Source organism: Anguilla rostrata, chromosome 6 (genome assembly GCF_018555375.3).
Source record: "Anguilla rostrata isolate EN2019 chromosome 6, ASM1855537v3, whole genome shotgun sequence".
Taxonomy (NCBI): domain Eukaryota; kingdom Metazoa; phylum Chordata; class Actinopteri; order Anguilliformes; family Anguillidae; genus Anguilla; species Anguilla rostrata.
The window spans coordinates 22667170-22693275 of NC_057938.1; the positions used below are offsets into that span (position 1 = coordinate 22667170).

The following is a 26106-nucleotide window of genomic DNA, read 5'->3' on the forward strand; positions in this document are numbered from 1 at the left end:
GCGCATCACGTGAGTAATTTAGAGCAGATACATTGAGGGCAATGTACAATGCACCCCTACACACGCCGAGTCATCGAAACGGGTTTCCACCAAGTTTGCCTATAATTGGATATGTAATTAAAGCGATGATGCGACCGAGTAAATGTATGTTTTGGTTTAAATGGAAAATGACTCGCCACTGTAAAACTGATGCAACCTGCTGCAAGGGCAGTGGCCCTGCCTCCCTGGTGATATCAGAGCAACTGCATTCCTGTCTGGTGTTTAGCTGTGTGTGTGAGAGAGGGAGTGTCACGCGAACGAGGGGGTTTTCCCCCTTGTGATCATATGTACACATGCCCTTATCCACACTCAGTACATGCTGTAATAGTACACTTTTCCCTCCATTCCAGCGCATGTATCACTACAGCTACCCATGATTTATTAGAACCATTCAGCAAGCATACTGCAGGGATAAAATCGAAAATCCAAATACAATTGGCAGTTTCTAAATGAAATTGTGTTAATGAAACGCAACATTCAAAGCTTTAGTAGTGGTAGTTGAAATAATTTGACGAATACCTTGTACGGCTAAATAGGGTTGTTTAAACGCGTTTTTAATAGTATATCGCCACCCTGTGGTGAAAATTACAGTAATGCAGTGTAGATATTAAGAAAGAGACGTACATCCGGCTGCTTGTAGACGTTGAGCCTCGTTAACGAAACATGTACGATCACATTTGATCGTAAACGGTGTCTAAGGACGTTTCCAAGAACTTTTCGGCATCACAGAAATCACTGAAACATTTTTTTACCACAGACGAGCACCAGTGTGTACATTTCACTACTAAATCCAGGGTGGTGGAGGTTTCAACAGTGGAAGGGAAACTGTAACTTCAATGTTACCACATTTCTGAAAAGTCCGGAACCATTAACAAGGTGAACAGTGCACTTCTGCTAAGTTTATTTTTTGAGTAAAATTCCCTCCAGCCCCGTCCAGATTAAGTTACTCAAATATATCCACAGTATTCTATTCCTATTTATATTTTAGGCATGTCCAATTTTGAACCAAAAGGGCAACAATGACTATCATATTATTATTTTAGTAAATTACTTGAACTACAATCGATTTTAAAGACTATTTTATGTAATGTTGTATTGCTTATTTTAATCTTAGGGCAATAAGAAAATAAGAATAAAGAAATATGACAACAGTACAATGGAGTACAGACAGACCTCTTAAAATGACAGTTGTCAGGGGTGACAGTGTAGTATAATGGGTAAGGAATTGGTCTGAAGCATTGCTTCACTATATATCCAGCTGTATAAATCGCTCTGGATAAGAGCATCGGCTAAATGCCTGTAATGTAATGTGTCATACCATACTTTTCGTATCCTGTGGTGAAAATTAAAGTAATGCTGAGCAGATATGAAGGATGAGAAAGTCATCTGGACCTCATTCATGAAACGTGTACGATCACATTTATCGCAAACTGTGTGTAAGAATATTTCCAAGAACATTTTGTCATTCATCATTTTTTCTTATCTGTGTTTGTTCATGGCCATTTCCTTATGCTAATCACATACAGCAGGATTGCACAAATAGGCAACATTCATCATCTCATACACCCGGAATATGCACAAATACAAAGGTCTGCACATGTGTCCTAAATCCCATATTTTTTCATTTTTAGAAATTTTTTGTGGGAAGTTTTTTAAGAACAAAGTAAGAATAATTTAAGAAAAGTTTTGTGAATGAGGCCTATTAACTTGGTATCCTCTGATCTCATGTTTACACACTGACTTCATATTCGTGACACACTGCAACAGTAAAAAGATTGACTAAAATATCAGGTTGGTACTAATTCTGGATGTGGAGAAATATGAAATCTGAGTTTTTAAAAAATAAGATCAGCTAGAGTAGAAAGAAACAAGACCAGGTCAAAACCTAGTATATGGCTGGACCGGCGACCAATGGTGTAACTTCATAACTTGGCCGACCAATGGTGTAACTTCATCACTCAGTCACTCAGTCAGTCACAGACATTCACGTTTATAGGGTTTATGTTGCGGTCCAGCCAAAAGGAAACATGAATAAAGATTCTCAAAAGAACCTGACATGAATTCCGAGTATCACATGCATAATGATATATGCTCAGTATCATATATACTACAATTGTCAGACTGAAAAAATGGTTGTATAGACTTGTCAATTAAATTCTAAAGATGTAATCTCGAATAGTCGAGAATTTATAGAATGTATATGTCTGTACTACATGTATGTTATATTTACACTAGAGGGCAGTGTTCCCTTGTAGTAGGCTAATAGGACGGCATGTTAGGAAATGTATATTTTAGGTTACAAATGCTTCCTCTTCTTAGTTGTATTAATTAAAAATTTTATTTGGATAGTCATGATATGTTATCAATACTCGCAGTAACACTGCTGTCATTATTTGACTAATCTGATTGTGTTAAATATATGATTTGTTCACAATTAATTGCACAGCAAACTCTGCAATCTGACATTCTGGTGCAATGCTGTTCACTTATGTACAAATGGCATGGCACACCAGGCTGCAGTCATGTTGTCTTCTGATAACTTGGTGCTGCCCTCCATTTTAACTGAGCATTTCCTCTGGAGGTGTAAGCTGGCTTTCTAGTATGCGCTATGAAGAGCTGGGACTGGCTTGGTGATTGTAAACCAGCACAAAATCCATTTCTGCAGGAGGTGAAAGATGAAGGTTACTATTTGAGGTATACAGTGGGTGTTGAAGTAGGTCATGCTGTACAGCTGTGGGTTGGAGGGTAGTTTTGACTGGTCACAAGATGGGTTATGAACCGTGTGAGGTAACTGGGGCACACCCACTGGTTGTGACGGGGATGAAACAAAAACACACACAAGTACAGAATGCTGCGTTTGGCAATAAATCATATCCGTTTGAGACTGTTTTCATTCCAATGCTGTGCTCAGATTCTGGTATAGTCTGAGAGTCCTCACTTTTGCCAGTGTAGTTGGGAGACCCACTGAAGCATCCAAATCACCATTTATTATCTCAGAAAAGCTCCAGTGTGTTCATCTCACTACTAATGCCAGGGTGGTGGAGGTTTCAACAGTGAAAGGGAAACTGGAACTGCAATGTAACCACATTACATTGCTGAAAAGTCCAGTACCATTACCAAGACAAACGGTGTACTACTGCTAAGTTTATTTTTTGAGTAAAATGCCATCCTGCTCCCATGATGATTAAGTAACACAATTATATTCACAGTATTATATTCCTATTTATGCACTAGGCTTGTCCAATTTTGAAAGATAAATCAAAATCTTTGTATTTTCATGCTCTTAAATTTTGAGGGTGGCAATGATTATCATATATATTATTTGATAATTTTCTTGATTATCAAATAATACTTGAACTACAATCTCCTTTAAAGACTATTTTATGTAATGCATATTGCTTGTTTTAATGTAATTAAATTACTTTTTTTTTTTTTAAACCTGACAACAGTACAATGGAGTACAGACCCCTTAAAATGACAGTTCAACCCACAATTTAACATTCACATTTGTTTTCTTTTTTCTTAACTGCTGAATGTACTCATTTGTTGTTTTGTGTCGTACCATACTTGTGCCATGGACCAAGTGTCTCTATTTAATCACATCACTAATTTGCACCATAAATCTAAATGATTTAAGATGCAAATATCAAAGTTTTCAAAGGATATAAACCTCAGAAAAGGAATTTTCCAAACATCTAAGAAATCCAACGTGGATCTGATGACAGACTAACCCTTTAATAGCAACATTCAGTTTTATAGCACATAAATGCATGTATATTACAAAAACACATGTGAAAATAGTTTAGGTGGCGATTGAAGTGAAGTTTTTCTGCTTCTGCATTGTTGTTATTGGACTGACCGCAGTAGCATAGCTGTTTATCAGTGTGAGTCATATCCTCAGGGCTGTGCACGTTTTATCTCAACCTTCAAGTATCTGAAGCTGTGCAGTAACCTGTCTGTCTATCTGTCTGAATTTCTACTTATCTGGTCTCTGTGTCTGCCTCCGGTCTCTTTACTGGTGACAGTGCATGCGAAAAGGCTCGGCTGTCTGACTTCGAGTTCTTTAGTCAGCAGACCTCTTCTCAATGGTTTAACTGAAAAACAAAGGGAAAGGAAAGTAAAAAAATAATGTAATAATTAAAAGGGCTAAAATGTGGCTTCTGAGGGGCACCCTGGTGGCTGAGGCAGAGCTGAAGCACTTGACCTCAATGCGTTTGTGCGCCTCACGGTTTGGTTCGAAACCTGATCTTGCCAGTGGCATCAGTGGCCGAGAGTCCCAGGGGACTTATTTGGCCATAGCTTCGCCCAGGGAGGGCTTCAGCTGGCAGGGTGCTCCCTGCTGAATCTTGTTGCAGTGACTTCATTGCTTCGTTAAGTCTGTCTGTTTTAATCTCTAGCTCTGGTGACCAACGCTCTCTCTTCAGCCAGCCACACCCAACACTGCTGCCTGTGATAGAGAGCATCTGTTTGTCCTCTTCCTTACTCCTCTGTCATTACATTTTCTTTGTCAAAGCCTTAGACAACAGGCTGTACATAACACACATCTCTCCCATCCAGACTCAACATAACACATCTCTCCCATCCAGACTCAACATAACACACATCTCTCCCATCCAGACTCTACATAACACATCTCTCCCTCATCCAGACTCTACATAACACACCTCTCTCCCATCCAGTCAACGTAGACAACATGAAAGACAATAATATATTGTCATTTAAAATTTCACAATAGAAGAAGTGTGTAACACTGTGGTGCCTAAACAAAATGCACCACAAGATGTACTCACAGCACAGTCACCTGATCACGTTTTAGAAAATCAGAGATCTGATCAGATAGTACCAATGGCAGAAGGAAGTTTCTAGTCATCCATCTACTGTGTATCTGTTCATCTTGCCCTGGTAAATGCATCTGTTTTCTTTAATTGCCCCCAAGAAATTACCTTTGCTTCATTTCCCTTTTTTTTCCTGCTAATCTCCTTTTAAGAATATCTCTGGAATATCATTGGTCAGATTCTGGAAGACAACAATCTTGACACTGCGCATTATCTGTGAATTTATGAATACGGCATTCAGGTTAGGATGCACAGTAAGCATAGTAAGCATGTTTAGACAATGGAAAATAACCTTGTAAGAAAGTATTTTCCCAAGTTCACTTCTCACTGGGTACTAGGGTCATGGACAGTTAACTTCAGAAAAGACCCTGCCTGCGCTGTATGTCAAGTCAGGAAATAATTAACATCATTTTCTGATACCCCTGTTCTCTCCAAAACAGGAATGACAAAGGCGCAAGTATCAACACTTTGTTCTTAGTCTCAAGCTAATAAATGAAATGACACATTTTGTAAGATCTTGTTCATTTAGCAAACAAGAGACAGGCAGATGAAGGTGATAGAAATATTGTATCTGGAAATGTGTTAGAGGGAAGGCAATGCTTCAGCTGTAGATAAGACTCAAACTGACATTCAAACTGCAAAATTGACTCAAATTACATAACATATGAAATACTTCAATTCAGTATTACAGTATTACAAGTATGTTGTCTCAGTATTGTATGTAATGCTTTACCTAAATCTTGTACATATTATTTTGCTTTAATTTAAACTTGGGGATAGGTATCTGAGATGGCCCAACATTTTATGAATTCTTATGAGAGATAGCATTGCTATTGAACATGGTTAGTTTTTTCTGTTTAAAACATTTGTGGACATTTCATTGCAGCCTGACATTATTTGGACATTAATAATTTGATGCACAGATGGATTGTTAGGAACTGTTCTTTATTGATGTGCAGTCTATGCTTTGTCTAAATGAATAACTGCTCTTTAAAATTGAAAACATTTTGAGATGCACATTTACTTCATGACACAAATGATAATACATACAGAATCTAATGGAAGCACAATATCTATATACTTGGATAGTTGTGTTTGTGAATGTTGGTTTGCAAGCCACTTCCTGAACAAACCAAGTTTATGCAAGATACCCGTGGGCTCTGGGTTTTATAGCTTAGGACTGCCCTCTGCAGGCCAAGATAAATACGGCAGCGGAGAAGAGGAGGAAAATCCCAGTTTTGCACATCAAATACCACAACACCTGGCACTGCAGGATACCTTGGGGACCTAAATAAGGAAGGAAATAACAGAAGAATGCTGATGTAACCGCGACCCGACAATGCTAAACACAAAGTGATACATTGTGTGAGCCCTTGCGCTTTAACGCAACAGCAGGTTTCCCCCTGACATTCAAGAAAAAATGTCACTTTTGATTAAATGAATTGAAATCACAGATTGAAAGAAAACAAGCATAATAATCGTGGTTGACGTTAACGTCGAGGTCTATTCACATCCAAACCAATCGCCATCCACTAAAAACCATGCTTACGGTTTATGTGACGTGATATTATGCTAACTGCTACTCGAAAGTAAGCGAACGATAAGCGCGTTGACTCACGCAGTACTGTGACCTGCACCTTCTTGAACCTGTGGAGCGGGGTGAGGGTGGGAATGGAAGAACAGCAGTAGTAATCTCCGCGGTGCTGGGCGGTAGCGGGGGACAGCCGCAGAGTCCCGCTGCCATTCACCTTCTGGCGTTCGTCGCACCCGCCGCGTCCCCAGAAGAGAGTAGCGTTGAGAGGTGAAACGGCCGTGCAGTTCACCTCGACCGTCTGTCCCTCAAACACCTCCGCTGACGTGCTGGACACGTTCAGAGACAAATCTGCACAGTGAGAGAGATGAAAATAAAGACGAATTGTTAGCGTCACAATAATATCGTGACAGCTCACCCCAAATTATGCGCAAGTGCAATCTTTCCTAATGATGTTGTGATACCTGGCCGAACCTGGATGCGTAGACAAAGCCTCTGTTTTTTGTGATTAAGCTCTTCCTCTGGCAATACCTCAGTAGGCTATATTATACACAAATCATAGATAATATTTATTTAAATGATTTTCATACTCGTTTTATTATTCTTACTTTTGTCACAATTGTCGCTTTTCAAACTGGCCTGCACTGTTTCACTGAGGTAGACAGCATGCCAAAACATCTTATGCCTTATTTGGAAACCTTTGAATGAGGATCTTTAAATCTGAGCATACAGTGAAGCCTGATAGTTTTACAAAGACTTTTTGATTCAACCTGATGCATTTTTAAAAATTCCACATGGTAGAAAAAGGCTCACTCACTGAATTTCATTCACACTAACTAAATGTTTTGCCATCTTGTTGCAGAGTAGGTTTCATTGCTATAATGAAGATGGTTATTGGCTTACCCACCACCCTGATGAACACAGTGTTGCTAGAGACAACTGGCGGGTGTGTTTCGCAGTAGTATTCTCCACTGTGATTTTCCCCTGCTCTCTCCACATGCAAAGGGAATGTGAACTTGGTTTGGTTGGTGGTCTGATTCAGTATACTGCTGGCACCCCTGTACCAATGGAGAGTGCTGGACGGCGGGATGCAGACAAACTCGCATATCAGAGTGAAGTTGTGGCCCATGCCCACTTGCCATACGTCTCGGACCATGTTGATTTTGGCATCACAGCTGTCTGTATTAAAACATGCATGCATACACACATTTACACATAAGTATTTGCTAAGCCATTTTGATTCTGTGCAGTTATCTTTTAGCTTTACATTTAATGTTACAAATAGAATATGTTTAGCTGTAAGTTACCTTATTCATTCAAGGTTGTTTGTAATTCATTGATTAAAACCGGTACATCATTTTACTAGGTTTGGTAATAGTCAGTCATTAACTGATTGTACAACAATTAAAATGATGTAATAATATCCAAAGAATGACATGAGTTTAATAATAAAAAGGCTGCTCAAGAGATACTGTGGATGTTGTTTTCTTCAGTACTTACCGCTGATTACGAATGAATGTACTGACCATAGGAACCATAGTTGGGTGTAAAAGCTGACACGTATGTTCAGATCTTGCATCTTACCTAATTCAGGACCAACTGTTTCCTTATCTCCTATCACTCAGGTTAAACTTACTCAGGAAGTGGCTAAATGAGCTAGCGAGCTACACAAATGACAAAGGCCAGTCCTGGCGGCTGTCGCCACAGATTTTTCTGATTGGTCATTTTTAATGATTACATTTTCATTGGTGCCTTCCTTTCCACATCAGCTTGAGTTGGCTGCATTTCTTATCTTTCTCTGTAGTTCCCCAAAGTAGAGCTAAGTAGTAATGAGCAACCTGTGAATGCAGTGGAACCTATGAAATGCATCCATTATGAAGTTCCTTAGGAACACTGATGCAAAAGGGAAAGGATTAGAGATCATGCGCAATCAGAACAATTATTTTAAAATAGTTAATATCCGAAGAAACCAAACAAAATGACCACATCATGATACATGTAATACCCTGCTTTACAAGATAACCTTCAGAAAATTTAGGCAAACCACTCTAGATGACATTCTGTTTAAGACCAGTCTGTGTGCATCAGCATTCTTGGTACCATTCTGAGTTAAGCAGTTGTACGCAGAGTACGCACAGCATGTACCTCAGCAGCCTCAAGGTTTTTTAAATTGTTAAATAACAAATAAGGGTTCAGACTGGAAACAGACAAAAATGCAACCGAATGTGAAACAAAACCCCCCAGGTGTCTTCATTTAGTTGCAAACTCTCCCTGACGATTTCATGTTATCTGTCACATCTGCGTACATCGGCAGAGAGTCCTACATGTGCCACCAACCTCTGCAATCTTTGTGAGTTCAAAACCAGACAAACATACATGTGTGGGTACATTTCCTTCTTTTATAGAGCTCCTACTTCATGAAATGTCTTCCTGCCATGGTTGGACAAACAGAAGTGGTCACGATTTTAAACTGAAAACCCACATATATATCCTTTACTGTACCTAACTCCCTCCACTGACCTCAATCTTTTAATACACCTAGCAATTAATTTTATCTGCTTTTCCCTGTTTTAATTTTTATCAGTATTTGTGTGCTAATGCTCATATTTAATTCCATCTTTGTTGACAGTTTTCTATTTTCTACCTTTTTGATAGCCTACATGTTTCAAGTTTGAATAATTTATTCTTATTTTTACTCCTTGAGTTATTTGGTGTGTTGAGACCTTGTTGTGAAAATTCACTTTAAACTGAAATAAACTTAAACTTGTCTTGTTATTGTGTAAATATGACATAACATTCATATATTTAAACTTTATCTTGAAGTCAGGGCATACAACCATTCCTGATTCCCTTGTTTCAAGCTACCATAGTATATTGCAGCGTCTTTATCTATGATGTTGATATGTTTATGAGATAATGGAGAAACACTTTATGAGAATTGTGTAACACTGCCATTAGAAGACTAGTTTTGCAGAGCATTACATAATTAGAATTAAAGCTTGAAACATACTATATATATAAAACAACTATATATGCAAACTATATATGCAAACAATCACTTAAAATGAGGTAACATTTTTTAACAGATCAAATTAACGACGGAATTAATAGGCTCCTAATTAGGTTTCTGAACATGTGTTTAAGTGCATAATATTTCCCTTAAACTAATTAGCACAAGACAAGTTTGACTTGTTATCATTTTTCTTTGTTTTAGAATTCTTCGTTATCTATCAAATGATTAAATTTGGTGGCCAGGTGTCCAAACTTCCCCAATTAGGAACCTGTTGATTTTCCTCAGTCTTTATGTAATTGTCTGCAATATAGCACAATGTGAATATGGGACTTTTATTCTTCATGGCATGCATAGCTATTTCTGACACAAGGTGGTTTAAGTGGGCAAATAATCCCTCTGACATGAGGCACCTAATTAAGGAAAAATAATAGCTTGTTACAATTCCGGGATTGCAATTGTGGTTGGAATGAAAACCAGCATACACAGTGGGCCCCCAGGACCGAGGTTGAGAACCACTGCCTTGACTATTATTGCACTTGTTATGGTAGGGTGTAGCTGGGTACTACTGGAGTCATTTTGCAACATTACAAGCAGCGATCAAAATGATCAAACACAGATAAATTATGGTCAATTTGACTGTTCATGGCCATTTAAGTATGCTTATATCTTCATTTTTATGCAATATTGATATTCAAATTATAGCAGAATGTTCAATGCATAATTAGGCCTAAGTTTACAAAAATACACGAAGCGGGAGCCATATGGATTTGACGGAAGGTTTATGGATGTTCTTAAAGTGAGTGTTAACTACTTTTTAACTAGGCTACTGTAGCTACCTTGCAAATGGGACATTTTTTAATTAATGTTAGCTAGGCCTGTAGATCATCTACGGACATACAAACAATCAGAAGGTCCATCGTGTATACAATAACCCATTAAAAATACTTACTGTAATCCATTTAAAATGACAAGAAATACATTTATTTGTAATTCATGGTAAAGGAAAATGACTGAATCCATGCCTATGTGTTTCTTCGAGCTAGAATGTACGTGTGTTTTCATGTACAGCATGTATGTGTATGCATGCCTCTCTCTCTAGATTTAATTATCTTATGGTTTATAAATTTATATTTATTTTTATTATCAGTTACTCAGACAAACATTTTACAAAAATAAATGATATCTCAGCAAAAAAAAAAAAATTACACACAAAAATGCCAAGTGTATAGAATAAATAAATAAATACCAATAAAAATGGCAGCACATACAAATATTTAGGCTTATTAAATACATTTTGATTAAATTCAATTTTAATAAATACTGAAAATATGTTGTTTTTTTTTTTTTTTACAAAATAATGTGAATAATAATAATAAGAAGAAATACAACAACAAAGACCACAACAATGATGATGCATTTTATTCATGATGTGCTTTTTATACACCTAAAGCACTAGATGCAGATAATTGTTCAAACAAATAGTACCTTTATTTATTTATTTATTTTTTAATTTTTTTTTTACAATTTTTAAGTGTAACACAGCTGAATTGCATATTATTTCCACTTAATAATTTGCATTTGACATTCGAATGTGACATAAAGTTGGAATGACCACATTCCTTTAAAATGATAAGATGAAAAACCGCAGGACCAAGCTACATGAAATAATTTAGGTAACATTGTGTATCATTGCTTTGGAATTGGATTGAATTGAATTTTTATAAGCAAATATTCGCCAATATTGGTTGTTGTAACTTGGCCTCATTTTTTTAATCAATACTTTTAACGGCCTAGATTTGGCTAGTTAAAATGAATGGCTTAGACAGTGCATTGTGAGTAACTTGGCATTTTTTACGTTGAGAGTGTTTTTTGTTGTGATTAACAATACGTTGACTTCAGGAACCACCACCGGAGCTGCGCACGATTTTTTCCGGGGGCGCTCGAATTTTTATGACTACGTATTCTCTATAGCGAATACGTTGGTTTGACAGCGTAGTAGTAGCCACGGGACCGCTGGGCGACGCAGAATGCTTGCTGGCTGATTGGGGAGGCTTAAAGAGACAACAGCAAGAAGGGAAAGAGAAGGAGATGAAATCAAGAAAATATCTATAAAATCCGGAAAAATGGGAATTCACACCGCGTAAAATCGCACCTCGCCAGGTAAAATGATTTGTTCTTCTCGTCAATGCTATGATCAGTTGTATTTATTCGTTAGTAGCTGTTTGAGAGAAAATAAATGTTTTCGGTTGTGAGGATTAAGGAGTTGCCCAGTTGATGTTAGCTTACTAGCTAGCTAGCTTGCTAGCAGTGGATGTTGCTGCAACAAACGTAGACTTATTTAAAAATACAATTTACCCGAGCACGTTCTACCCATTTGCTTAATAATATCTTGATGCCGTGCTGGTTAGCTAGACAATCCGACTAGCTATTCCCTTAATTTATATCATACGACTAATTAAATTGTAATGCCCTATGCCCAGTTTAAACTTGTTCGGCAGCCTAGAATGCAACTACCTAGTTAGCTAGGCCACAAGCTAGGAAGTCAGCTAGTCTAACGTAATCTAATATTAGCAAACTAACTACTAATCTTACTAGCTATCGGGTTAGTAGTAAGGTCAGGCATTATGTGAATTTATGGTCTATTGGTGTGTTAGTCGGATCGTGCAAGTCTAACCGTGATCACACTAACACTAACGTAATGTTAGTGTAGCTACCAATATTTCCGAAGTTCAGTCGTCGCCCCCTTCATTTTATTTGCAATGAATCGACGTGGTGAAATGGGTCCCGCTGGGTTGGTGTAAGTAGGCCCAAACGACTTATTCTAGCCAGCGTCAATATCTGAAAGGGAAAAACACAGATCAAGACAGTAGTTATGTAACTTGCATATCTAGTTCGCTCAACAAATTGGCCAACGTTACTTACATCGCAATGCTAGCTAGTTAACTTGCTGAAATGGCCAACTGCAACATTGTATTTCCAGTTTTGTAGCTAGCTACTTAGCTTATGGTTATCTTTCCTTATTGCTTTTATTCTGCACACTTTGCTTTAGATAAGTAAAGTTATAGCTAGCTATTAAAGAAAATCTATTTAACTCACAATGTAGACAGCTACATTATTTGGACAGCGGTATACAGCTAGCGCTAGCTAGCTAATTAGCTTTAAAAACAAGCTCTGGGAGTGATACCTTTCCTTTGTAACGTTGCACACAACCTACTTAGCTTAACTGGTAAATTAGCTGAGGACGTTAATTATCGATACCATATGTTACGCAAGAGTTAGAATTGTAAAAATAAGGCTAGGTGGTTTACCAGTACTAATTGGGACTAAATGGTGTTAACGCCTCTAAGAAATAATCTATACATAATCAAAGAAATAATCTATACATAATCAATCTCAGTGGCTTAAGCATTTTTAGAGGGTCATGCTCAGTTTTGTGGGTTTCAAATAACTTTACCACAAAATGAAATGAAATTATTAGCTCGATTAGGAATACAGCCTCATCTAGCTAATAATTTCAGTGTGATTCCATTCATCAACTCAACTGTTGTGTTGGGCTAAAATGAATGGAATATTTGCATAAATAACCTTGAGGAAAGGTTCCACAGTCCAATATCAGTCACCTTAGTAATAATGCATAGGAAAAATATTTTTTCAGTGGATGCCAAAACTCTGATTTATTGTATACTTTGAACAGCCTTTGTTCATGTCCCAATGCAGTTTTGAGTGACACAGCAAAAGAATGTTTTTGTCTGATGTCACCATGGAGAGATGTTGGCAGCTGTTGATAAAGATGGAATTCTTCTGGAAATTACTGCAGTTCACATTTGTGACAAATTTTGGTAGATACGTTTCCCAGCCGTTGGCGAGACACAGGGCTCTGCCATAGAGCAATATTTAATTTGTACCCCAGTAAAGCTCAGCCCCCCGATTTGCAGTCCAGGTCATTGCTGGAGGATTCACTGAGGTCACGGTAAAAATTGCAATGTCCTCCACCTTCAACTGGAGACACGGCTGGCACCTAGGAGGCTAGGTTAGCGCTCCCACCCATGGGCTAACCACTTCTTGTTTCATTGAAACTGTCCAGCAGGTTGAGCTTTTCATTTAATGCCTTTTATCACACTGGCTTGTCATGAATCAAAGAAAATAAAGAATCCGTATAAAAAAATGATAAAAAATTTCGGATTAATCTGTCCTGCACAAATGTTTACATGTTGGTCTATTTTTTATTGGCTGAATTCAACACGCTGATTCTGTTGTCGAGCAGAGGGGTTCAAATAGGGCAATTTCCTTGTTTTGCTTCATGCAATTAAAATGAAGGTTACATCACAGGGAGTATTTATTTTTAGACAACTCACAAAATGGGTTTGTAATTTTGTCTGGGCTGAAAAAGGGTAGTGTTTGAATGTGGTGATGTGTCATAATATGTTGAAGGGAGCAAAGGAATAAAAAGAACCATACAGAAAGAAAACGACTAGGAGGACTATTCCTGTTTCTCTTCATTGGTTTCCATTTTTCTTACACATTCAGCCTGTATCGTGAACATGCTTTGGCCATCATCCCATGATAAAAATAAAGGTCTCTCCTGTTCCTCTTGTTTGTGACATGGTGGTAGTTGGTCTGTGCCTGGACTGATTATATCACTCAACTTGCACACATGGTTGACAGTGAGAGGGAGCTGGGGTGGATAAGTAACAATTTCAGATGCTCATAACTATTGTTATTTTGTCCCCGACTAGAAACCGTGATCCTCTAAACCCTGGTGGACTATTCTTAGTTTTTGGCTGTGAGTGCACGCAGTTTGCAGAACGAAAAAAGAACTAAAAAATCTGATTAGCACAGCAATCATTTCTATTGGGTGAGCTTTAAATGAAAGTTACTTTCTGGGGTTTTTAAATGTTATTTTGTGTATTATTCTGTTTTTGTATATTTGGCCCTGGCTACTTTTGTGTTTATTGAAGGATATTTTAGATAATTCCAGAAGTGTTTGACAACTAGTTGGATTATGGCTGGTATAGGGACATTTGGGGGTTCATGGTCTAAAGGAAGGAAGTCTACATGCTCTTTAGGCAATTCCAAAGCGGCTTGTACAGCGATATGTTTCCAGAGGCTGTACATATTAAGACACATTAAGCTTAATTTGATCGCAGTTATTCACAATTATCAACATGAATATCAGTTCTTTCCTTCTCAGTCCTCAAGTGGCACAAGCTCTTAATTCCCAAGGACCAGAAAGGTTTGATTTAGATGTAGCTGGCCTGGCCAGTGCCTGGCCTTCCCTTATGTTTATTCTCTGTTGTTGCATGTTCAAATGCTAACAAAGAGCCATCATTATGTTTGACTATGAAACAGAAGAGAGTTTCAGTTACGTTACAGCATGGTCTGCCCTCCCTGGGCGAGAGTGAGTGAATTGGGTGAGGGATGGGGTTAGTGTCCGATTCAGGGAAAGTGATTGAATTGCGTGAGAGGGCTGCACTGATCAAGGAGTCCGGGCATGTCTTGAGTATGGTGAGAGAGGGAGTGTATGAGAGTGAGATCGCCTCTGTCCGTGTATGACTGGCCACTTTTGCTCGTAGGCTGTTGGTGAAGCCTTCCTAGTCATGTCATTGGAAGTGCATTGGACTGTAGCCACCTAATTTTAGCCATGCCACAGAAAGGAGGCTAGTTGTTGTCCTGCAGAAAGTGCCAGTATGATTGGCTTTACCTGCTTTCTCCCAGAAGGATATAGTTAAGGAGGAGCCTCCAGTGGTTCAAAGGGATTTCAATTCATGATGTCAGCAGCCATAGATTCAGGCTGCAATCATAAATTCTCTCAATGGAGATGAGGTTCTTGTATAACACACATGAATAGCTGCTGGGAAAAGTGAAGTGCTCTTTGCTAATCACAGTTATGTACAATGTGGCCTACAGAAATTTGTGCAGGCTGAATTCCTCATTCTCCTTGAATTTCAAAGTATTTATTTTGTTCACCTTCGGTGTATTGATGTTCAGTTCGTAATGCGCAAGGCCGGGTTTGCTTTTCTTTGCGTGCCTGTTGAATTTGCTCTGAATAAGCGGATCTCCTAAATGGCAGTAAAGTAAAGATGTCCAGCCTGGTTACTAAACTGTTGGTTTGGATTCTCACACTGTGAGGCGCGTCTCCGTCCGTGGAACCTCAGCCAGTGTCCAGGGCTGGAGACTATTTTTAGACCCGGCACTCAGGAACGCCAGATAATGCTTCTCGAAAGGAGATGGCTCCTTGTCCTCACCAGCCTCCGGTGCATAATGTTTCCAGCCCGTATCGATTGCCTTGCCGTTTCTCTCCTCCATGGACAGTCTGGAAATGGATTGTTGCTTGCTTTGTACCCGTTTTATTTATTCATTTATCAATTTTTAAAGCCTTCAGAGTTTTCCTTGCACTTTTTCAAGTAGGTTGCATGAGAATCACTGTGCTGAGAATCATGGTCCACTAGCAGTTCAACACAACATGTTTAGAACATGTTGTTTCTGCAAGCCTGTATCCTTCTCTATGTAAAGACAATGTGTTGTGTAATTGATGCTTTGTTTTCACGATCAAGATTACGCAACTCAAGGCTTGTATTTTCTGTTGCTTTTTTGTTTCTTATCAATACTTAGCTAATGAACAGGCCTTATAGTCCATTTGGCAGGCTTGCAAGTGGCTCATCAAAGGCACTAGTCATAGTTGCAGAATTTAGTTTTTTTAAAACCAATTTTCATCAGTAAGAGATTCCTTTCCTCCGATTTTCTCTCCTGTAGTACTGTGACGCCTAGAAGTAATTGCAGAATGCTAGCTAGCCTTGTCCTTGTTTGATATTTCTGCTTTTATTTGTTTGTATTTTATCAGTACAGTTAGAAACACTGTATTCAATCTAGTGTTGTTTCTGTCATACAATAATACTTGCTTGTATAATCTTAAATACACTACATCCATTATCTCAGTCTGCCAACAGGGCTGTTGGACTGATGTGCAACAAGGTGGATTTATAATGCCATATTTACCGTTAAAACATTATAATAATTTGGTGGGGGCCAGGTTTCATTTGCTCGTATTAGTTAATGTTAGGTTTTTGATGCCATCACAGCAGTAATGGTGTAAGCCTCTTTAGCTTTGGACAGGTAGAAACCTTGTTAGCCCCATTTCATTTTACTGTGCTTCCCTGGCATTTAGCAGATGCTCTTATCCAAGATCATAGGTCTAAGTGCTGTTGTTCCATAGAGGAGATGAGTGTAATCCCAAGTGCATGAAGTGCAGGCTTAATTGAGGAACAGTCAACTACCCTATTGAACATTAAACTAAGTTATACGTACAAGAACAAAACTACCCAGATGAGTCGTAAATGACATTACAGAGACGGCCGTGGTGAACCGCAGGCTCTGAAAACAGAAACTGAATCTGGCGTCAGGCCTAGGCAGAAGCTCTAGAGTGGGTTGGGGTGGAGGAAGCGATGTGCAGTCCGAGGAGGTGGGTGTTCGGTCTGCCTCAGAAGCTCGACAGAGGCCCTGGAACAGAAGTCATGACTGGGAAGTGCAGGTTCGGGGGAGGGGAATGGAGGACTCTGTTCCGGTGCGTATGGACTGGCAATCTTTTGAAGGGAAAAAGGGACAGCCCCCTTGTTAGCCCGATAGGCTAGTTCCAAGATTTTTCATTTAATGGGAGCAGTCATTGGTATCCAGTGGGAGGCAGTGAGGAGGGGGGTTATGTGGGAGGTTCTAGACCAGGTGGGAGGCAGCATTGTGGATTAGCTGCAGAGGGAGGAAAGAAAGTGTGACTGTAGTCAGCTTGGGAGAGGACCAGTGGCCACACTGGAAGCTGGGTTGAGTAGGTTGCTGAGGAGCAGGCAGATTCTCCTGATAACAGAGACTAGAGAGAATCTGCATGCCTGGCTCTCCTCTGTGATGTTTGCACTGTTGTTAAGTTGGCACCACTCTGGGGGTTTAGCACCAAGCTAATACCGTGCTGTCGCCAAGGGTGAGAGGGAGATTTTGTTTCCTCTTGTTGTTTGGGGCTACAGGTATACAAAGATGACATTCAAAAAATTATATGCACCAACAAAAGGAAAGGTTCTTCAACTAGCCTATATGAAAAATCCAAATAGTGTCTCTGCTAACTAGCATGGGGCCGTTTCATGCGTGTACCTCTTACTGAAACCTCATCCTCACGCTATGCTATCCAGGCTCTAGCTCTCTGATTGATTGCTCAGTTCTAGTGACATGGATTGGAAATCATTTTGTGTTGTGAGCCAACAGGCCAAAACACAAGCAGGCCAACTGAGGAAGTTAGGCTACATTTGGCACAAAAATGTCAGACACTTTTATTGCCTTTTTTGCAAGCTATAATTGTAGCTGAATGAATAAGAGTATAAATCGGTACTTCGTCCATAAATTTCAATTTCAGGGTACTAGCTGCAGGTAGCCTGTTTGTAATTTGTTTGGTCTTAGGCCTGCCATTATTTAACATATAGCCGAAAAACACAGTGCATCCATATGCTGCCTCTGTTCTTCATTTGATAAGATTTATATTTATGTATTTTATATTTTCATATTGAAGTTTGTATGTATCATGGTGTTGGAGTTGTGTCTAAATTAAATCTATAAATGACCTGTCTAACAGTCCGGAATACTGGAGAATGAAAGCATTTTTGCATGTGACTGACTCTGTATGCTTTTTTGTTTGCATTTCTTTGAGCATGTACAGGACTTTCTGTCTAACTGACTTTTGCTCACTGTAGTCCGAGAACAGAGAAAATTGTTAAATTGTGTTTGTTTGTTTTTTAACAGAAATCCACTAAAAGGTACTTTGGCTGTAGTAGCTACCCACCATCGGAGATCTTCGCTGTGCATCCCACCGTGAGTGTGAAAACCCCAGGAATGCCTGCTGCACCACCACAGCCTGGCCAGGGGGAGGCGCTGCGAGGCGCAGGCGGGAGCTGGCCGTCGGGGCTGCGGCTGCACTAACCGGGATCGCTCGCATGCGCACACGCACGCGTGCCGGCGTTTCCACAGTGTGTGCGCTCGCTCACGCTTTCTCCAGGAGGGGGCGATCATGTTGCTCTGACGTCGGCGGAGGAGAAACCCCGGAGAACAGAAGAAGCCAACAGCCGCGGAGAAGGACCGGAGCGAGGACTGGTTTCATTCCGGAACGCTTTTCGTCACCTCCATCTGGGTACAGTTGCTGCAAGCTCTCCGTTTACTTTTTCTAAAAAGCCTTTTGGATTGCAGGTCGGGCGTATACGCGCGCACTAAGCCGGATCCCTTCCTCTTTGCCGTGCGGTGCTCCTTCCCTCCCTCCCGCCCGCCCGCCTCCCTCGGTAGTTGTTTCTGTGTTTTGCATGGCAGCGGAGTAACCGTGGAGAAGCCGGGGTATCACAAGCTTATGGATTTTGATAAGAGAGGAGGGAAGGGGGAGGCAGAGGAAGGGAAGAGGATGTCCAAGGCCGCCGGGAGCAGGACTGCGCACGGGGGCCGGAGCGCGGGCACCAACTCCGGCGTGCTCATGGTCGGCCCCAACTTCCGCGTCGGGAAGAAGATCGGCTGCGGGAACTTCGGGGAGCTGCGGCTGGGGAAGAACCTGTACACCAACGAGTACGTGGCCATCAAACTGGTAAGGACACCGCCATGACGAGACCTGCACACCAACCGGCACCTCAGCTAAACTTGCGCACCAAACAACACCTCCTCTTGACTTGCACACCAAACAACACCTCCGCTAAACTTGCACACCAAACAACACCACAGCTAAGCCTGCACACCAACCAACGTTACAGCTGAACCTGCTCACTAGCCAAAGCCTCAGCTAAATCTGCACACCGAACAACACCCCAGCTAAATCTACTTGCAAACCAATCCCTCACTTGAACCTGACCTGTACTGGTTTGTGAGTAGATCAAACTGTGGACCAAACACCAACCAAACTGTGGCTAAATCTGCACAGCATTCAACTGTGGATAAATCTACACACAAATTAAAACTGGGGCTAAACCTATACACCCATCAGCGTTGGGGCTAAACCTATACACCGAGCAACACTGATAATTCTATTCACCAGACAATTAGGGTTGGCAGATGTATGGTTTTCGACCTGAAAGTCTGCTTTTCAAATTATTTGTGCCTGTCCATTTTGTGGTTCTGACTGGGCAATATATTGTCTGGTCTGAGTAACTGATGGAAGAAATTTACTGGTATTTATTTTGTAGTGAATTCTCATCTCAGTGACCCCCGGTCTGTGATCTGTTCCAAATCTCCCCCCCTCCCCCCCCCCGATTGTCTGATTTAGAAAAATTCTAAATGTGGCAACCCTACAAATTTCTGTGGCTAAACTCTTACACCAATCAGCTCTGTGGCTATATTCACCAACCAGTGGGTGGCTGTCAGTCTGGTAAAGTCAACACTATAGCTTTACACTATAGTACAGGGTGTGGGAAGACCAAGTCAGACTTCCTGTTCCATTTTGCACCTTGCCAAATCAGTTTATTATAAGATTAGCAAAATGTCATGCCAGTTAGTGGTAGGTTGATGAATTGGCAAAGCACTCGTGCTCATGGTCGGTCACAGCAATGATATTCACAGTAAAGGTGAGGGAAAACAGTGCTACAGCGTAGTAGTGCGATACTTTTTTTTCATGGATTATCTCATTTAAACCATGAGTGTGAATCATTACAATTGTGAAAAAATTAAACGCATGGTTTCGTTAAATTCAAAATGAGAGGTAGTTGGCTAGACAGGTGCCGTTTTACTGGCAACACATGAGAGTCAGAGTAGGCTAATAAGTGGAAAACAACCACTGGCATCCCCTTATAAACATTTGTTTGTAATACAATGGAAACTTCAAGATTTCTGCAAATACCACAAACTGTGGATGCTACAACCAGACACTCATTCTATTTCCTCTCATTCTAGTTTAGTAGTGAGGTTTGCTTTCTTGCATAACTTGGTTTTAAAATTCAGTTTGATCTTGGGTCTCACTATACATATTCTATCATGGATAGCTAGCTAGCCTTCGGCATCATTTGCTTTCAGAATTGCAGCTAATACTGTCGTAGCAAATACATTGCAAAACTCTTTGTTTGAGTGCCGATGTAATGAAACTTGATAAATGGAATAAATACGGCACACATTTTCAAACTGCTTAGGTCGCTCAGTAATGATATAACAAAGATATTTGACAAGACAAATGTCATGTGTTACGCATGCACTGTCTGAAACTGAATATGGTCTACATCTTTATGGACTTTACATGGTAGGCCAATTGGCTGTTTTTCTTTCTCAGTAATGTATTGAACTTTTCTGTTAAACTAATGTTCACAGATTGAAAAGATTTGAATTACTGTGAGGCACGTTTGTGTCGTTCCTTTAGACATTTTAACTCTGGAACTATTCTGCTTTCTGGCAGTTTGGCCTCTCCCAGTTGAACGACTGTTTTGCATTTGATTGATGGCACAGGTGTACATGTTGCAGTCAGTGTGTGTATTAAAACACGTTAAGACACTCTGTGCACCTTGTTCTACACTGTTTCATTTCGGTTGTCTTAAATTATGTGAACCTGCCACCATGTCGAAATACAGTGAATAAATCCTGTATATGATTGAGTCCTGCTTTTTGAAAAATTATTTTGCCTTTGTTGGGTTATTTTTTCTTCAGTTACACAGATATTGCAATGTGTTGTAGTTGATTGTCTTGCAATATATTGCATATCATGAACCACCTGTATTGTGATAATATATCCTATTGTGGGAAGGGTATCGTGATAGTACCATATCAAGTTAATCTGCCCTTCCCACCCCTAATTCACTGGCCCCTTCTCTGTGATAAGGAAGCAACTAAATGCTGACAATGGTGTCATCCTCTGTACTGAAATGTGCTGATGTGTAGCTCTGTGTCGTCTCGTGCTATGTTAACGAGTAAACGAAACGATTAATATTAATGAGTGATTGATGACAGGAGGCTTCTTCACTGCCGGGTCAAGTATGTTGCACACAAAACCACCTGTACTTTGTCTGTTCTGTGGAATCTGAATGGAGTCGGGTAATAGCACAGTAGGATCTTAGATAGGTAATGCAGCCGATGGTGCATGCGTTCGTGCATGCCTACGAACTGTAGCTGCCTGTAGGTCAGTCTGTCTGGGGCTGCAGGCTCACGGCTGTTTGTTTGGTGTTTGGTTGTTTGTTTTGTCCTGTCTTGGTTTGTTTGTGGGCGGATGTGAATCAGGTTGTGCTTTTGCAGCATACTAACAGCGTCTCAGTAGCTACGTGAAACAGGCTGTTTGTTTTCTTTGTAGGAAGGCAGTCGCAGACTAAATAATAATAAAAATAAAGTTTCTTTTTTTTCTTCCTCAAATGTTGCTTGAAATGTCAGATACTAATGGAGTACAGCAAATAGAGAGCAAATGTTGTTTGCTTTTGACTGTTGGTGACCCACAGGATGTTTCTCGTGGCAGTGTTTGCAGTTTCCCAGACAGATGTAACAGGGAAGTGGGTTGAGTATATTGTGTGAAATGACAGTTCTTGAACTCTCTCTCTCTCTCGGGCAGGTCATCATGTGTATATGGGAAAGTGTCTTCTTTAATGAAAGAAAAATTCCAAATACAATGGTTTAAGGAAACAATGACTTTTTTTTTACTGACAGGACTGCAGTTGAATGACAGCCAAACAAAACTGCATTTCCTGCATTCTTTCTTGTGTGCATCATTTTAATACCTAAGCACGAGAGCCTATAGAAGGAAAGCCATCATCACAGTGTACTCTAGCTGGAAAATGACTTTTTCTTGTTCAGTTGGCGATAATTAAGACATTTGAATTGATACTGTTCTTCATATCAAGTGTTCAAATGAAAAATATGAGGAACATTTTACAACTGTTTGTTTGGGTGTTTCATCTTTGGCCACAAATTGGATGTGAGCCACAAAATTCAGTGAGCCAGTAACCCGAAGGTTCAGGAGTGATATGCAGCATACAAAGTGAACGTTGCTAAATGGTAACTGAAATCACAAAACGGTTAATTTGATTATTTAACGAGGCCTGTGAAAGAACAGAGGTGATGAGGTTGAATGTTGAAAGGTGAAAAGAGTTGAGGCCATAATTAGTGAGGCATGGCAGGAGATTAGATGTGTGATCTTGATGATCCTGCAGTCATGTTTCTTTTGACAACCAGATGCAACCAGTCAGAGGACGTCTTTATCGTGTTTTCTCTTCATAACCACAGAAAGGAGGGACAAACTCTTGAGGAGACATTTACACATGCCGTACGTTGGGCTGTTTGGCCAATGATGATTTGGCTTTACACTGTACTACATAGCCAATGAAAGCAGTACTTTATCATCTGACTATACATGCGTCTAAGAATCAGTCTAGTTTCAAGGTTCACCTTTACAGTAGGGTTAAGCAGTGCTGTTACATTTTCCTCCCTGGTCCCCCATCGTTTTCTCCAAATTGTAAATTATAAATCGTTCTGCCGGTGAAAAATCCCATCTGTCAGTATTTTTGTCCTCTTGTTCAGTTCTGTCTGGCCCTGGTCTTGTGTCACCACTGTGTGCCCATTGCTCTCTGACACATGAAAATGGACGGCTTGTCAAACAAGAAAAATTCTAGCAGTTCACATTGTGACAGTAAAGGGAATCTTAATCTTGCCACTCATAGCAAAGATAAGCGTATTTAATATCTTGAATAAACCAGTTCAGTTTTTAGAGCAGGGCTGCCCAACCCTGTTACTGGAGATCTTCCGCCCTGTATGTTTTCATTCCAACCCTAACAAAACACACCTCATTAAACAGCTAGAGATCTCATTAAGCTGCTAATTAGTGGAATTTAAGGTGTGCCAAATTAGCTTCACAAATGGCTTCACAGGTGTCTCTGATAGTTCAGATGTGTTCAATTGCTTCCTTAGTCCAGGTATAAGAGAGCTTTTCAGTAACTTTTGATTGCCTTTTGCGTCTGTCATTGGCATTGGTCTTCATTAGTCACCGTGGGTAGTTGATTATCTGTTAATCATATCGGGCTGGATTTTTCTCGCTGTTCATCCCTAATTTGAAGCAAGTTATTAAATATGCGTACAGAATGTATCATGTGCTGCAAGCACTCAGTGGTTGAGTCTGATGTGAAGGGCCCATCAGCAGCGTTGGTGGTGCACTTGAGACACCAGCGTAGCTATCAGTGATCAGTATAGCTCATTCTTGTTAACGTCATGCTTCACCAGCAAGCTAGAAAATCAACATTACCTTGTGAATGAGGAAGTCTAGTTTTAAGAACTTTATGAGAATACCTTGTCATCTCGGAATGAACACATGATTAGCAGCACAACTTGACTCCTCTTCACCCTAATTTCTTTTAACTTTACTTTGACTTCAGCCCAAGGACTTGAGACTTCCTGGGACTCTGAAAACTGGGGCTTGGTATCACCTCTGGGAAACAGGCCATTTCAGACGAGAAATAAGGGGAACTTATTTGCATTTCCTTGTACATGTCCAGACACCGCGTGCAAGAGTGTGTGGTAATGTCTCTTAGAAAAGAACGACTGCTCTGACACTCCATTTTAACGCACCCAACACCTGGAGCACCCGGTGTCGTCTTGGAGAGGGACAAGGGCTACCCCCACTCTGCCTTCGACGAACGGAACGGCCGTTTTTAGACGCACAAAGATGTCGCGCGGCCTTCATATCTACGCGTGTAGATCCCGCCTGGAAAGTAACCAGCGTGCAAAGAAAGGTGGCCTTTGTTGCACGGGCCTGTCGATGCACAGTACCCCAGTCTCTGGTTTCAGCTGTTCACTTTCTCACAGTGATCGAGGGGGAGGAACCGCCCACCAGAACGCTGCAGTCTGGCTTGCTCGGGCGGAGGGGGGAAACCCCGAATTTAAAGAAACATGCCCATCATTTCTGTAGTGTCCCCCTCCCCCATGTTGTGCGGGCAAATTAGGCCGTTTATTTTGCATGCATTCCTTTTGTAAACATCCTTGGTTATTAATGATGTATTTGCATTATGACAAAGCATTATTGGTTATTGAAGTTTGCATATAAACCATTGTAGTATGCTACATTTGGGCTACCTTCCAAGTGTCTTATGGGTCATTTGAAGTGGTAATTATTTGTTTAACCTTCTCTTCTCTCTGAATACACATTCCCTAAGTAATCGGCTCTGCGGTAGTTATTGCCAGCCAAGGAAATCGTATACCAGTTTGTTCAAGACCAATTTGTCTAATTTAAGACCTCATTAGAGTGTGACATTTTGTGTGAGCTTAAGCTATTTACGTGCCACGTTTATTTGGTGTGATTTGTCAGTTCTCACATTCAGTTTATACGTACCATTTTCAGCCTGTGAGAGACAGACAAGCAGACACAGGCTGATCGGACTTCCTGCTCGCTTTAACTATGACATCAGTATCGGCCTTGAAACATCAACATAGGTTGACCCCTGCTTCTGTTCAGCTCTACTGTCCGATTAGCAGCACAGACTACAGAGTCCTGGCTCGGGGCAGAACACTCTTTTGGTTGAGCATACTTCTCAGTGCATTTATGAGCATACTTTTCAGTGCATACTTTGCCAGCTGTGATAAAGTAATCCAGCTTAAACAGGGAAATGACATTGCATAAAGCCACTCAAGCAGCATGAGCCCTAATGGGGCACTGAGCAATCCCTCTGAATAGAAGCGCACTTCGTGTGTACAATTTCATTTTAGCACTTTGAAAAGCGGGGGCCGCAGATATCCTGTTTAATGAGTCGTGTTGGAACAAAGCAAGTTGAAGGCCTGTCACAGACACACACATGTCACACTCACACATGCACATAAACAGGATTGAGTTTGTTCTCTCTCTCTCTCTCTCTCACGCACAAATGCACACACACACACAGGCTTGCGGTGCTAATGGGTTGTCTTCTTTAGCCTAATTCCAGTAGCAGTCCTTTTGCTTGTCTACACAATTACTTGCTTGAGTGGACAAGTTGAACAAATTGGTCATATGTGTTTCATTGATAGCAGATTCATTTGACTTGCAAAATCTCTTGCAGTTCCAAGTCAGCGTTTATCATGTGCGGCTGGTCACCTCCGTACAGCGTCCAGGAGTGTCACTGGATCTGTAAGCCTCTCTGGCAGAGATTACCTGAGGGGAAACTGGACCCATAATTACTATTGTTCTATCACAATTTATTTTATGTAACATGTATCTGAACCAGGGTTGTCTGTAGTTTCCTGCAAGCGCTGTTGCTTTGGGCATATGCTCATGAAATGCAGGCTAACATCATCAGGTGTTTTAAATGGTTTAATTTATTCAGCGCTGTTCGTAGAAGGTTCACGCAAGTGCTTGTCCTCGGTTCTCCAGTTCTTCGGTTCTGTAACGGGCTGGCGGCTGGCTATACCCGTTTCGGAGAACACGCACAACCAAATTAGTGAGGTACAGCCTTGGGCTGGACATTTCAAATTTGGTTAGAATGTGGAATAAAAAGGTAAAATAAATTAACCAGCGTGTTTTATTCTTCTGTCAACGTGAGAGCAGTGCTTTAAGTTGCACTAATGTACTTTATCCATCTCAGTATAGCCTACATGTAAATTGTGGCAATTTAGCATATTCAGTAGGTACAGATTGTAGATGGGACTGAAAAAAGGACAACAGAAGTGTCATAAGCCTGATCATTCGTAGCCGTTGATATAGCCAAACGGCTAACCAGTTAACGATGGCAAACGCCGCCGCGCAGCTGCAGGAAGCG

General features: G+C 40.5%; 2 protein-coding genes across 5 annotated transcripts in view; one reads left to right on the forward strand and one right to left on the reverse strand.

Moving 5' to 3' along the window:
• Positions 1–4938: 4938 nt before the first annotated feature.
• On the reverse strand, positions 4939–8304 carry LOC135257974 (peroxidasin homolog). Of its 2 annotated transcripts, none has more exons than XM_064341182.1 (4): positions 8144–8304; positions 7309–7584; positions 6493–6756; positions 4939–6161 (listed from the first exon to the last, which is right to left on the reverse strand). In XM_064341182.1, exons 2-4 carry the CDS (start codon positions 7559–7561, stop codon positions 6049–6051), a joined length of 630 nt encoding a protein of 209 aa, XP_064197252.1. In that variant the 5' UTR covers positions 7562–7584; positions 8144–8304; the 3' UTR covers positions 4939–6048. The 2 variants fall into 2 exon arrangements, with proteins under 2 accessions (XP_064197252.1, XP_064197251.1); XM_064341181.1 differs by lacking the exon at positions 8144–8304 and adding an exon at positions 7906–8093 and having other exon boundaries at positions 4944–6161.
• A 3024-nt stretch (positions 8305–11328) lies between these two features.
• Positions 11329–26106, forward strand: part of LOC135256848 (casein kinase I) — a 40130-nt gene continuing 25352 nt past the window's right edge. The window contains exons 1-2 of one of the 3 annotated variants that reach the window (XM_064339046.1): positions 11329–11578; positions 18194–19016. In XM_064339046.1, coding sequence (XP_064195116.1) covers positions 18789–19016 — 228 coding nt within the window. In that variant the 5' untranslated portion in view covers positions 11329–11578; positions 18194–18788. The remainder of the gene's footprint in view (positions 11579–18193; positions 19017–26106) is intronic. The other 2 variants (XM_064339047.1, XM_064339048.1) reach the window with 2 other exon arrangements.

Bases quoted from the DNA above. Each gene is read 5' to 3' on its own strand.
- LOC135257974 (XM_064341181.1), bottom strand. From the start codon at position 7,984: ATGCAAGATCTGAACATACGTGTCAGCTTTTACACCCAACTATGGTTC. The intron at 7,585-7,905 runs GTAAGTACTGAA...GTTTTAATACAG, and splicing joins ACATTCATTCGTAATCAGCG to ACAGCTGTGATGCCAAAATC. The intron at 6,162-6,492 runs GTGAGTCAACGC...TTCCTTATTTAG, and splicing joins GGTGCAGGTCACAGTACTGC to GTCCCCAAGGTATCCTGCAG.